The sequence below is a fragment of the Salminus brasiliensis genome, chromosome 8, assembly GCF_030463535.1.
Source record: "Salminus brasiliensis chromosome 8, fSalBra1.hap2, whole genome shotgun sequence".
NCBI lineage: Eukaryota > Metazoa > Chordata > Actinopteri > Characiformes > Bryconidae > Salminus > Salminus brasiliensis.
This window is the reverse complement of record NC_132885.1, coordinates 13,738,554-13,753,219: the sequence shown is the minus strand read 5'-3', so window position 1 is coordinate 13,753,219 and position 14,666 is coordinate 13,738,554. Positions and strand designations below refer to the sequence as shown.

General features: G+C 43.3%; 1 protein-coding gene across 1 annotated transcript in view; it reads left to right on the top strand.

Moving 5' to 3' along the window:
• Nucleotides 1–2,132: 2,132 nt before the first annotated feature.
• The window catches only part of bmpr2b (bone morphogenetic protein receptor, type II b (serine/threonine kinase)), a 71,871-nt gene continuing 59,337 nt past the window's right edge, over nt 2,133–14,666 (top strand). The window contains exon 1 of the mRNA XM_072685695.1: nt 2,133–3,356. Within this exon, the coding sequence (XP_072541796.1) occupies nt 3,275–3,356 (82 nt within the window). The 5' untranslated portion in view covers nt 2,133–3,274. The remainder of the gene's footprint in view (nt 3,357–14,666) is intronic.

Here is a 14,666-nt window from a genome sequence, read left to right as displayed (position 1 = left end):
TGAATGGTCAGATGCTCATGTCATGTAAGCTCATGATAATCAGATTAGCTGAGAGAAAAACTTGTAAATCAGCCAATTTTGAAATATTGAACACAATAAAAGGGTTCAATTAATTTCTAAAGCAAATAAAACAGCCATTCATGGTCTGTGAAGGTGATTTTAAAAAAAGAGTTCAGTAAAAAACAGACAATCCAGCCTGTAATTTTCTCAGAGGAGGAGGAGGAGAGAGAAAACACAGACATGGCTGATCTGCATGGAAACAGAATCACAGAGGAGCTCCTGTGAGGGTGAGAGTTACCCAGAACCCCATGTAAATGTAATTCTCACGTTGATCTTTCCTGACTCTGCTGTCTAATTCATCCTCAAAGTGCAAAAGCCAAGCAGCCATGCTTATAGTGAGTTGTGTCAGACTGCTGGTTCTGCAGTTATGAGACACCAAGCCGGAGTGTTGAGCTTGTGCATTTAGAAAATACATCTCAGAAACTGGGCCTGTAGATTTTACAGACCTGTCCATAACTGTATTGCATTAACATTTAGCCAGTTTAAGGGTGGTTCCAAAAAGGGACACCGTTGAATTGGAAGGGAGTGCATTGCATGTCTTATTGAAGAGTATATGTGTGTGTGTGTGTGTGTGTGTGTGTTTTGTGTTTGACAATGACGTGGCACAGTGTTCTGAAGCTATTTGAAGATATTATAAAAATAATGAAGATATTATATAAATATGAAGATATTTAATCAACAGTAGTTCCCTCAGCCCACAGTAGATAGATAGATCACTTTATTTATCCCACAGGGAAAGTCAGTTTTGAGAGCAGCATAATAAAGGCACTTAAAATAGTAGTAAGAAGTGGCAAATAGGAAACAGTAAACCTGACTATAAATACAGCTATATTAATAAATACAGCTATAATATACATAATATAACCCAATTATATAAATAAGAAGTACTAGAAAAAGTGATTGCAGTGCAGTAATTACATTAATATAATGTAATATACAGAATGAATTATGTGTAATGTAACAGTGCAGTAACTACATTAATATAATGTAGTGATGTAAGGCATCCTGGGGTATCAGTACAGTATAAGTGATAACCAATAGAGTTTTAAAGTGGCAGTGCAGATGACAGAGCTGTGTGGCAGTACATAGTGATGAACAGAATAGTGTCCGAATGAGAAACAGCGGGACCGTTCTATTAGTACACTCAGTGCACAATAATCAAATCAAATCAAATCAAATTTTATTTGTCACATACATAGTCATACACATTATAACTTGCAGTGAAATGCTTTTTTGACAGTCTGCCCACATCAAGCTATACAATAAAAATCTACATTTAAACTTAACGAAAGCTTAACTTAATGAAGTAAAGTGCAAAAGTGCAAAAGAAAATAAAATAAAAATAAAAATAGAATAAGTTACATTTAAGTTAAAGAATAAAATATAAAAATATGAAAATGTAGAAATATAAGCAAAAAAATACAAAATACAAATATACAAATATAATAATGTCCCGGCACAGCGTGTGTGCAGAATTGTGATAACACATATAACAGAGATGTGTGTGAAGAACCTTTTAAATTGGCAAAGAACCTTTAAACCTTTACATCCACTTCTTCAGAGCTTTAAAGGGTTCTTCACACACATCTCTTTCTCTCTTTCACCTTTATTTATCAGAGTGCAGCAGCCTGTGTAATACCGAGCACTAGACAGCAGAGGGCGCTCTGACCACTGCAATCAGGCGGCACTACAGCAAGGTCCGAGTGTAGGAGTGAGGCAGCAGTCCTCAGCACACTGCTGTTAGCTAACTACATTAGTTGGAAGCTCTAAAGATGCATATTTCCCGTGTTTTCCGTCATATATCCCTAAGAAATGAAAGTATCTTGAGTACTACATGACTTGTAATCCATTTCCAAAAAGGGGCACAACCAAGCCATCTCATTTCGAACATTTATAAAGTATGTAAATGCAGAAAACACGTGAGAATCGAGGGTATTTGGTTTTAAGGTGCATGCTGGCTGTGCTTTGCTGGTGTAGGGGATGTTTCTGAATGAGACGCTAGATAATAGTATGCAGACCAGACTGCTCAGCTCGCTGGGGGCTGTTTAAGAGGCAGAGCAGAGAGGGGAGAGGAGGGGAGGGGGAGACTGAGACTGGCCGCCCTGCAGCGTCTGTCTGCGGGAACGGGCGAACTTAGCGAGCGCGGCTGGCTGGAGGACTCGACTCGTCCCTGGAAATGCGTTAGACGTAGCTTCAGTACTGAACTGTACGACAGTGCCTCTTTTCTTTCTTCGTGTGTATTTAAGAGTCTTATCTCGTTGTTAAAGGCCCCGTTTTTGGCTTGGAGTCAACGCAAAGCTATTCAGACCGACCCCCCCCCCTCTCTCCTCCTCCTCCTCCTCCTCCTCCTCCTCCTCTCATGTCGGGCTTGTTCAGAAAGATTTTGTCCGAGGAGGTCGACGCCGGGGTTTGGATTTTGGGCAGATAGCTAACTAACTAACTAACTAACTTCGTATCGTCGTTTTTTTAAAATATATGCACCGCCTGTATCCCAAATACTTGCTCGACCGGGGGTGTAACATGGAGCCAGGTAAGCGGCTGCCTGGTGTCCGGTACTAGCTGGCGGCGCTAGCTCGGTTAGCTGCGAGAAATGGACTGTCAGGACGGGTGTCGGGGAACCGAGCCACATCGCGGGGACTGCATGTGGTGAAATTAAGACGTAGGAGACGTTTGTCGGCTGTTGTCAGATTTAGGACGTCGGAGTTCGCTCTGGCTGCTTATGGCGGTTTTATTTTGGTGATGTCTGGACGGCGGCGGAGATCTCGCTAGCTTTAGCTCAGTAACGCCGAGCCGGAGCCCGATGGCGATGAAATGTAGCTAGTGCTAGCCAGCTCTGACGAAGTCTCTCTCTCTCACACACACACACACACACACACACAGTGATCTGCAGCTCTCAGTGCTGGCTGGCTGGCTGGCTGGCTAAACTCTCCGGCTGGTTGGGAGGCAGACGGATCGATTGGAGCTAGCTAGGATAGCTAGCTAACCGTTAAGCCAGGCTCGGCCGCCGGAGCGACGCTGTTCCTGAAGGCTGGGGGGGGAATCATGTGCCGCCCGCTCACGCTCACACTCCACCACTCCGCCGCTGTTGGACTCTTCCCTCCGAGCGAATGAGCTCGGATACCCGCCTGGAAAGAAGAAGACGAAGACGAAGAGGGGAAATACAGCTGTGAAAGCTTGGGGCAGTGTCTCAGCAGTTCTTCTCGAAGGCAGAAGCATGAAGGCTATGGCAGTCCTGGACCGGGTGTCTGTTCTGGCGCTGGGGCTTTGCGCCGTGCTGCTGCTGAGCCCCGTGGCTGGTAAGTGCATTATACTTGCATTATTATTAATATTATTATTAAAACCTACTGGTTTCTGTCTGAATCGATGCGCAAACACCAGCTATGGCCGTGTAAGGCCTGTGTTGCAATTCTGTGAGGTGAGTTTGGGTGCACATTGCCTCCTGTTTGGTAGATAAAGGTTATTTAGACGTGCTGTTTTGTATATCTACAATCTGAATAGTAGAAATATTGCATGGTCACATGTATAATGTGTGGAGAGAGGGAAGACATGGCTTACTAAAGCATTGCAGAGGTGCTGCAGCTAATACTAATACTATTAGAAGCAGAAGCAGAAGTGTGTGGGGTTCTTCATCCGGTCACTGGTTTGTCCTCCTGTAACAGGAGGTGGTCACTGTGGATTAGGACGGTGATTATTCTTCGGTAGGTTGTTAATATGATGAGTGAACATGAGAACATTAGCAGCCCAAAGTTTGCTTGGCTTTGGATTGGAAACATGCTTCCCAAAAGCCTTGGAGTCAGTCTAGCGTCTTGTGGGTCTTGTCCTGCAGTGGATTCAGAAGAGTGTTGTGAATTTTCGGAGTGCTTACCTTGCTCCTTTGCTTGGTTTTTATCTAAATACTGGAAATCGGGGTCTTTTTATTATAATCCTAATACACTGAGACAAGCGATCGCCAGGATATCGGCGGCCTTTCCGTCTCTGGGCCCATGTTGTAGTTCTGTAGGGTGGGTTTGGATGCATGTTGACGAGTATCCAGGTTAATGAATGTGCAGCTCTTTAATCGAAGTATGATTTTGATTGGTGGAAACAAATCCGCACATCTGTTTGCTCTTTCAACCATGCGTTAAAAATTTGGAACAATCTTCTAACCCATTGCCTCAGTTCCCAAAGGGAGTTAATGGAATTTGCCAAAATATGAACACACACACACACACACATATACACTGTCATCACCTTAATGCATGTAATGTGATTGTACTAAATCAGACAGCTGTCAGAAGGAGCACCTCGATGTGTGGTTTACGTTTAGCGAGTCAGCCACTGGATGAAGTTACCTTTCACTGCTGATACAAAGCCGCCGTCTGCCCTCTAATCTTTCGAGAATAACGCCTTAAGCCTTATCCTGAACATTAGATGCTGGCTTTAAGTCGGAAATTTGGCCCCCGGGAGTGACTTGATGATGTGATGAGATTATGAAGGTACCAGGAGGTAATCTCAAGGTGTGTGCGCTGTGCATTTGTTTTCGCTGTCCTTGATTGCAAAGATCTAGGAGGATAGCAGAGCTTCGCTTTATGTCCGCAATCATGTGCAAATTCAGTTCCCCCGTCAGCTTGGCACCAGTGATGGGCATGAGCAGAATCCTCCCACAAGTTCGCTTGCTTGGGCCTTCAGCGCCAGACCCTGTAATGCAGTTGGTGTTCAGCCTTGGCTACGATAAGATAACTGTCTCTCTCTTTATTGCTACAGTGTGGACTTGGAAGCCGCTGGGAAAGGGCATCTTGATAGTCTGTTCTACTCAGTTCCATTAGATGCACAGAAACGAAGAGCCAGGGGTGCAAGACAGGGAGTGTGGTCTATAGAAACCTAACGGGATCTATAGTCTAGACATTGTATGGACAGATATTAGCCTATATTGTTTTATGAGCCCGGTCTCGCAGTGAAAACGTCCACATTTGGTCATTTTTCGTCTTGTGAAACGACCCTTTTTTACATTCAGAGGAAACACGGCCTCTAGTAACCCTTATTCTTAACCCTTATTCTAACCTTAACCACACTAAAATGATCAGTGCTTACCATTTCTCCAGTAATTTCAGCCCACTGATCTCCAAAAAAGTCCCAAACAGCAGTATTTTCTTAAACATGATCTCTCATCGCTGTTTTAGCATTTCCTCTTAGTGCTGGTGTGCATGTATTTATGTATTTTTGTGTATGTTGCTCAGCAGCGCCACTAGCAGACTAGGTCGCGGATCGTATTTTTGGACCCATCAGCCTATATGATCGTTTCTATGTGAATTCATGTGTTTTATAATGTGAACAAGAAATACAGTGCTGTGTGTGATCGCTGTTGCTGTTGATTTATATTAGTAAACAGTTCAGTAAACGATCAATCAGTGAAATATTTTTTAAAAATAAAAATGGCCATTTTAGTTATTCACTTGATGTAAAGGTTCTTTATCAATTTAAAGGTTCTTCACACACACGCATCTCTATTACAAACATGGAACCAGACGTGGTTCTTCTATAGTAGCACCTTTTGTTTGTAAGAGTACCTTAGAGTGATTGATTATTTTGTATTTCATTGAGTAATCGTAAGTCTTCCTTTCCAATAAATGATCAGACTAGTGTTCTCCTGACTGATTATTCTGCAGAGGAAATATAACCCTCACCCAGCCAGAAATCTGTCCTCCCTGTAGAGATAAGTGAGGGTGTATTTATTCATTTTTTTAAAACCAGTAAACTAGTATGTTTTAACGCTGCCAGTCATGTGCTGCCACAGTGTCTTGCTTAATAGCTGAGCCAGTTGCCTCCTTTACTGCTTGTTGATGGTGCATTAGGAAGCCCGGCACTGATGTGCCACTGCTGTGATTATTCTCCATTGCTCAGAGACCACTGTCTGGCAACAGGGAGGGAGCAGGGTGGGGGGCTGAGACAGACGGAGGGGATAAAGAGAAAGAGAGAAGGAGACAGAGAGAGTACTGCTGAGTGGGAGTGTGTGAAGCGGACAGTTCACCCCCCTCCCCGTATTCTTTACGCATGACGGAGATGAAGATGAAGTAGAAGGTGTGTATGTGAGAGCGAGCCACTCCCTTGTCTGTAACTGTTGACTGAGTGGCTGTGTGTGTCTGTCTGTGTGCGTGTGTGTGTGCGCCATTACCCTGTCTGTGGCTGTCGATTGAGCGTGAAGCCATGGCTCCTGTTCGCACTCTGCTGAGCCCAGCAGTGCTCATTACTCTCTGCATTGAGGGAAAAGGGCGACACACATCAGAGCTGCGAGACATCCCGGAGAATTCAGCTGAAATTCCAGTGACGTTTCTGTACCAGTGTTTTATGATACATATCAATAGTTTTTGTGTTTAATGTGGGTTTATGGTATGAATTATTTGGTGTCAGACATGCTGGGAAGGCTTCTGCTTTACTGACCAGGCATTTGTGGGTTTATTTGTACTTTATTTGTTACAAGTTAAGGGTTCTTAAGTGTAGTAAATAAAGTGCAGACATGTCAACACATTGCACAGTGTCTCCTAAATCATTGTGATCGTAAATCTGTAATCAAAAATCAGTATTAAAGGGGAAAATTAATTGTAAATATGTCTTTGGGATGCCATCAACAGCTATGTTTCTATTGATTAATGTAACACCTTTTTCCCCTCCTAAAAATGAAAACGTGCGTTTCATTTTTCTAGTGTTCCTTTTATTTTGACAAGAATAAACTGTAGGTCATCGTGTGATGCTGTTCAAAACTGAATGTAAACTGTTTAAAACTCATTATTAGCATATATTGCTCTTAGTTATGAAACTTGGTCTGTTGTATTTCTAATATTCCCTTCACAAAGAAATGAGCTCAAAATGACGGCAGATATAAAATAACTCTAGAAGGTATACGTTTAGTCAAGCCCAAAGTGCAGGAACACACACGGGCATCGTCAGTCAGCGTAGAATAAGCCTGAATTCTAGCCGAAACATTTAGTGTAATGAATTGGAATATCTAAGGTAGCAGATGGGTGAGGTTATGGTATTAATAACGACTGTATTTAGATTCTACAAAAACAACAGATTTTAAAAAGCTCTCCCGACTCCTCATCCTGAACAGTGCCGTTGTGCCTGTGCATTGCGCTAGTGCTGCTATGATTAACCATCAAAACTTTGCACAGCGTACGAACAGCATGTTTGTTTAGGGCTAATTTTAAAGAAGAGATTGGCCGATATTTGGCTATTTTTAATATATCGGCCAATATCTGTGTTTAGTAGCACCAATTTAAAGTCCGGCACGTCTGCAGGCTGCACTGTGTTGTTAGGGAAAGATGGTTATAGGAGGACTCGAAGGCTGGAAGTTAAAGTTAAAGCACATGTTTTTCATATTGTTCTGTAATGTTTTATCTAATTTCCTTCACTCAGAGGGGTTTGCTGCTGCTATTTGCACTAAAAGAGGTTTTTGAAGTCTGAAGCACTAAAACTTACGTTTTTATTTACAGTTGGTTACTTGAGAACTTTTTTTGCAGCACTACTATTACTTACTTTTTCTGTATTATTTTTTATTTCTTTCCAGTTGAGTTGATTTATAAATAAAAGTCAGTGTTCAATAAATGATAAGGTTCAGAAATGTTGCGCATCCTCTTGTCGTCATTTTTTTTTTAAATACATTTTTTGATTTTTGAAACGCTTTAACTCAAATAACAAATGCTTTTCCTCAATAGCAGTACGTAATTCCTGCATGCATGAAGTTATTGCTCGGCTCCACTCCACTGGAGTGCAAAAAACAAAACAAAACATAAAAAATAATAATAATCATGGCAGCTGCAGGAGAGTCTGACTCAGTTGAGAAGGAGGTTTCTAAGAGTTTCAAAAGATCCAAGATGTCAAACGTATGGGGGCACTTTAAATTACAGGTCGACCGATATGGGTTGTTCTGTATCTGATGCTGATGTTTAGAGGTCAGGGTCGGCTGATGGCCGATTTGTGCTGCCGAAGTTTTCTGCTTTATTTGCATCATGGCTGCTGTAGAGCCGATTCTAGTAAGGGAAAGGAAAGCACAAGATTCACCAAGATCTTCATCAATGTAAGAAGCATAAATTGTCAAAAGCGTAATTATTTGTAATAATATTTGTAATTATTATTTACTCCCAATAATTACTGAAAGTACTGTGTATTGTACTGTGGCGCAGAAACCACACCACCTACCATTTCATTTGTGTGGTCTCACCAGTTGTATGTACCTACAGGAAAACCGTGGGGCAGAGTGGATAATGTGTGTGTGTGTGTGTGTGTGTGTGTGTGTGTGTGTGTGTGTGTGTGTGTGTGTGTGTGTGTGTGTTGTGACAATTAGCACCGTGTAATAAAATGAAATAGGATCCGTCTTACCTGGTTCTGTCTTTGCCCATCAAACATTACATCCTGAGCATCAGAATTGGGCTGGGTATCGTGATATGATTTTCTTAGCTTATGAAGGATATTGTTAGTGCTTAATAAACACTGATCAGCTGCAGGTTTTATTACTAACAGTGTGATTAGACTGGTTTAATTAGATGAAGAGCCGCAGATGCTGAATAAAAATCACTGTATTCAGTACAGGAGAGAATCTGAACAGTAGTTTTTAAGGATCTGACGCTACAGATGTTTTTAGTCTGTGATTACACATATTGTGATAAATATCGTGTATTGCAAAACACCATGTCACCCAGCCCTACATCAGAACCAATGAAGTGATGGCAGAGGCTGATCTCATGTAGCTTCATCAGTAATGGGAAAAAACGCTCGTCATGCGTGTTACCTACTGTAGACTGTCATAGTTAATCACAATTTGAAGCTCAAAACCAATTTGAAGCAAAACACACACACACACACACACACACACACATTTGGTTTGTTCTTTTCTACTGTTGGGTGTAAATGGTTAAATGGAAATTACTCTTCTTTGTAATTACCATAATGGGCTGCGTAATTTCATCCGGGAAGAATGCTTATTATTTCCTTTCCAGTTCTTCTGTCTCTCAAACTTGTTTGATGGCAGAGAGGATAATTAGTTCAGTGGAATATTAATGCAGATCCAAATGAGATTGGAATTAAAATCTTCCTTTGATATTTTTTGGAAATGAGATGTTGAGTGGATAAAGAAGCGTCCCAGAGCTGCAGCTGTTTGTCTCCTGTATTCCTCCCCAGGCCTGTGTGTGTGTGTGTGTGTGTGTGTGTGTGTGTGTGTGTGTGTGTGTGTGTGTGTGTGTGTGCTTGCGTGACTGCCTGAAGGAATTTGCCCGTCTGTGGGGCAGGGCAGGAAGTGGAAGCTAAGCATTGGCTGCAGACTCTCACTGCGTCAAGTTATTCCATGTTTTTGATTTGTAGTCTGATTGTGCTGAAGAATGCGGGGTCGCCGGTTCACTGAACTCTCCGCAGCTTCTCAGTTAAGCTGTGTGTGTGTGTGTGTGTGTGTGTGTGTGTGTGTGTGTGTGTGTGTGGTAAGAGGGATGTGCACAAGTCTACTCGTTTTGTGTGTCTTGACGGTGTTCCTGGCTTGCGTTAGCGTGTGCTGTCACTGTGAGGCTGGCGTGGGATGTGTGTGTGTGTGTGTGGCACACACGCTTACACACACACACAAATGCACACTCATTGTGAGAGTTGTGAGACATTCTGTAATTGCAGTCGCACACACTCATGTTATTTCATGCCTGCTGGGCAGCAGCTTTGCTCTGAGGAGCAGTTGTGTGCTAGAGAGCTCAATAGATACTACAGTCAGTTCTTTCTCTCTGTGTGTGTGTGTGTGTGTGTGTGTGTGTGTGTGTGTGTGGCACACACGCTTACACACACACGCAAATGCACACTCATTGTGAGAGTTGTGAGACATTCTGTAATTGCAGTCGCACACACTCATGTTATTTCATGCCTGCTGGGCAGCAGCTTTGCTCTGAGGAGCAGTTGTGTGCTAGAGAGCTCAATAGATACTACAGTCAGTTCTTTCTCTCTGTGTGTGTGTGTGTGTGTGTGTGTGTGTGTGTGTGTGTGGCACACACGCTTACACACACACGCAAATGCACACTCATTGTGAGAGTTGTGAGACATTCTGTAATTGCAGTCGCACACACTCATGTTATTTCATGCCTGCTGGGCAGCAGCTTTGCTCTGAGGAGCAGTTGTGTGCTAGAGAGCTCAATAGATACTACAGTCAGTTCTTTCTCTCTGTGTGTGTGTGTGTGTGTGTGTGTGTGTGTGTCTTGCAAGGTGGGGGTCTGCTGTGTACAGTGTGGTGCTCCGTAGCAGCAGGGTTCAGACTAAACAATGTGTCTCTCCGTGGCTCCATGGGCAGGCGGGGGAGTGGGGGGGCAGTGTGTGTGTGTGTGTGTGTGTGTGTGAGTGTGAGAGAGAGAAAGAGTGAGAGAGGGGGAGGGGAGACGCATTCCCTTGTGGTGACGCCGACACCCCTCCCACCCCCCAAGCGCACACTATTTCAGCAGCAGCTGAACAGACTGAATCCAAGACTCCCCTCTTTTTTCGTTCATGAAGTGATAGACCCCCCCCCACACACACACACGTCTCACACACTAATTGAAAAATCATTTCACTGGGAGAATGTGTGTGTGTGGTGTATAGCCCTTGTACAACACTCCACTGCTTTGAAGGGTTGCCCGCTGTCTCTCCCCCCCCCCCCCCCCCTCTCTCTAAATGGTAGTTTGGATGAGCTGGTAGGTTTATTATTTATTAATAAAGGCCCGGTGTGGAAACAGAAAGCCGATGTGCATTAGTGATGACGTAGCAGAGCGTTTTTGGCGCTAAGGCCTGTCTCATCTGTTGGCTGCAGTGCCGTTTCCACTCAGGGGCTCGGAAGTGTTCGAAGAACTTCAGCCCTCATTAAACGAGCCGCCGGCTGCTCTGCCCGCAGTCTCTGAGCTCCAGCCTCGTTCAGCTGACAGAGAGCCGCCAGAACCGCTCTAAAGACGGCTAATAAATGTTTGAATCAGTTCACTGTCGGCTCTGCAGACGATGAGCGAGTCTCTGGTTTTGGCGTTGTTGGGTGAGAGGGAGTCACGCTGTCTTCAGGAATTAGCATACAAAAACACCGCTGACAGAAACACTATCACTGTCACAGTCATTTAGCCTTTTTTCTTTTCGAGACTTTTCAGAAAAGCCCGATTTGAGAAAAGCTTTGGAGTGGAAACCCGGCTTCTGACTGATTTCTCACATTCTCGTTCTCTCTGTCTCTCTCTTACGTTGTCTTGTTTTTATGCTGTTTGTTGGTTTAATGCATTATTTACTGATCAGTTATTTCTTTTTTTAATTTTGGAATAATTGGAATTGCATTATGATCCTTTACATCCCTGCTATTATTTCATACATGCAATGACAACTGCGGTTCCCATTATTTTCAGTGAACTCATATGGACAGTGTAGTGGATAACCCCGCCCCACACAGGGGACCGGAGGTACAGTTACATGGGGAAAGTGGACTGACACTCAACTACATACCAGTCGTTGTTGGTGTTCAGCAAGTCTGCTAAATAATTAAAAATGCTTACATTACATATTAAATAACCTGATGAATATTAAAAAACTGTCATGCCTGACTTGGCTGTATAAGATCAATGATTGTGCGTGTTTGTACCTCATGTGCGGGCTGTAGTGCGAGCTGGTTTTAAAATGCATAAAAAGCTTCAGTTATTGATATGGGTATCAAATGCAGTGAGGTATGAATATTAATCGGCGAGTGGATCATCCCAGAAATTCCATACCGGCACTTCCCTGCGAGTAAATCTAATAACGCTACAGGGACTGCTGCCTTATGCTGATCCCTATAAACACTTTGCACGCACATTTTTTTGGTGTGGTGCACACACGGCCATTCTCTCGCTCTCTCAAACGCTCACACGCTGCCCACTATAAAATGGTGTCTGTCTGGTTTTTGGCTGTCAGCCACAATAACGCCATTGCTCCTCTCCTCTTTCCCAGCTGCCCCGTCTGCTTTTGTGCTGTGTTTCAGGAGTCTCGGATCGCGTTACATTCGCTGTCACACTACGGGGGAAAAAAAACTAAACAAATGCCAGGTTGATCTGTGGAGTTACGTTAAAGGCTTGTCCCTGGAAGCTGGAAACACTCAGATTCTGTGTTTTGCAGATTGACATTTGAAGTCTATGATAAACTGAGGCCACGCTGCTGTGTTTTCCCCTTTTGTCCCCTTAACGCAGGCCTTTGACATTATTTTGATTAGTCAGTTTCCTAATCTGCGGAAGTAGATGCTCGAGCCTCTCCGTCTCTGAGATATTGTTGGGGGGAAGTTGACATTTCAAAATAGCCCTCCTGTAGGACCAGAGATAGCGATTAAGCTGCCTTTAGCCCCACAGAGGAGAGCTAGGCACATAGAGCTGAAGTAGCATTAGGAAAGCTTGGCAGAGGCTTCCAGACCCACACAGATCATGCAGGGGGAGGTGAGCCATTCTTCTGCCAGCAGCGCCTACATGTCTGGGTGGTGCGAGAGAGGCAAGTGCAGAGAGGAGAGAGAGCTGGAAAGGGGGCGTATTTGTAAAAGGGTATTTCAAAACCCTGGCACCGCTCTCTGTGGTCAGAGGCTCAGCACTGAAGCTTTTCAGGCTGCGCTTTGGTCTGCCAGTTGCAATCACACACCGGCGTGACCGACCAGAACCAGTGGAATAACTGACTACTGGTCAAACCTGTAGGCTTTCTTAAAATACTGATGACCTTGTTTTAGTGTGGGGAGTGTGTGTGTGTGTGGGTTGGGGGGGACGCACCATCGGTGACATTTGTTTGGCGTATGATTCTCATGAGGAACACCTGAAGGTCTGTCATAAAGGGTGTTTTGTAGAAATCAGGGTTTGAGGTTGGATGGGAAAATATTACCCAGGTGAAAACTGCTCCAATGCTCCGCTTTAAAAACGGGAAGGTGTGTGTGTGTGTGTGTGTGTGTGTGTGTGTGTGTGTGTGTGTGTGTGTGTGTGTGTGTGTGTGTGTGTGGGAGTGTGGGAGTGTGTGGTCGTTCAGTTAGCATTCTAGCTCTAGCCAGACATTTCTTTTGACAAAGATCAGTGTCATCAATAACTTAATAACTCTTGAGACTCCGTACACTCCCTGACCTTTTAGACAAGTGCTCTGGTAGAGTGGAGTAGAGTGGAGTGAGGAATTATGTCATGTAGGTACACCTCTGAGGATATGCTGACCAGCGCTGCTTTGAGAAGACACTGTGGTTTAGATGCTTTAGATGGTTCCTGCAGTAAGTTGACATTTCAAAATAGCCCTCCTGTAGGAGAGGGTAAGAGAGACTGCCGTGTTTGTGACCTGTTGACTCTTCAGTAACAGTGTGTTATAACTGTTGCCTGATGCATGTGCTTAACAAATGGACAACAACAATGTAGGAAAGCTCATAAGCGGAAAAACAGAAGCAGTTTGTAAAAGTAAAACTATAAATAAAAGAAAAATGATGGATGCACTCATACCACTTTATCCTACCGATTCAAAATGTTCTAATATCTACCGATATCGAGTACTGATACCGATTCCAAATATCTACCGATACCAACTTTATATCCTATTCCAAATCAGATATAATAAGCTTGAAAGAACAGTATTTACTCGTTAACTAACTGCACATTTGAAAGGTTTAAGTGTTATGGAAAAAGAATAATGGTCACAGTGCAGAAACACGTGCAGTAGGAAATTAGGAAAGCATAATCTTGCTAAGCTCGACCAAACAGCTTTTTAACTGGTGTTGAAAACTCACATTTCAGAGCAGTGACAACAAAAAGTGCTAATGCAGCAATTCAAAATCTGCTGAAACTCAATTTTTGGTTTCAGAAAGAAAAAGTGCTGTAATGTAAAAGATCCATTAAATGTATGTTTGATGGTGATAACTGTATATGACTGGATTCCACTGGTTGTTTAAACTGGTGGTTTTGTAACGGACTATGCAAACAAAAATGTTATAATAAATAAATAAATAAAAATGTAGGGCGCCAGTAACCTTCATCTTAACCTATCTGCGGCGATACCAGTATCTGTGAATCACTAGTAAAAATCTCTGAGTTGAGTTGAGTGGCTTGCCAGGCTTTTATATTATGAGAATAATTGGCGTACGGTCGAGAGGTGTTTGGGTGTGTGATGATTTCAGTTATTAGTGGAGGTAGGCCTGTCTGTGCCTTCTTCCAGAATGGCGTTAGACAGCAATAATCTACAACTAGCAACAGTTTGACCTCTTGTGGCTGTTGTGTGCATTTCTATAAAATGTGCTAAATTATTCAGTCCAGTTCAATTAAAGAATTCTCTTTAAAAGGCTGAATCTCAGGCCTTTCAAACTGCCTTTCTCCTGTTCCTGTAGTAGAGTATTTTCTTACATACCTACAGTGCTGATGTTCTTGCTTGTCTCCTGTGTGTGTCTGGCGTCGCAGCCTCGTATATCGAGGCATTTCGACACGTTAATTAACTGGAGGGTTTGCAGAAGTGTCGTTGGTTAGTGGCGCTCTCTCAGAAACTATTGGAGCCAGTCGCCTAGTTACAGTCCTGCCGGCCGAGGCTATTTTATGTAATGGAGGCTTTTTCTGAGCAGGTTCCCATAGTGACAACGTGGTAGCTGCGAAAGGGTGGAGATGGTTTCCACACTCTCGAGATGGAAGAGTGGT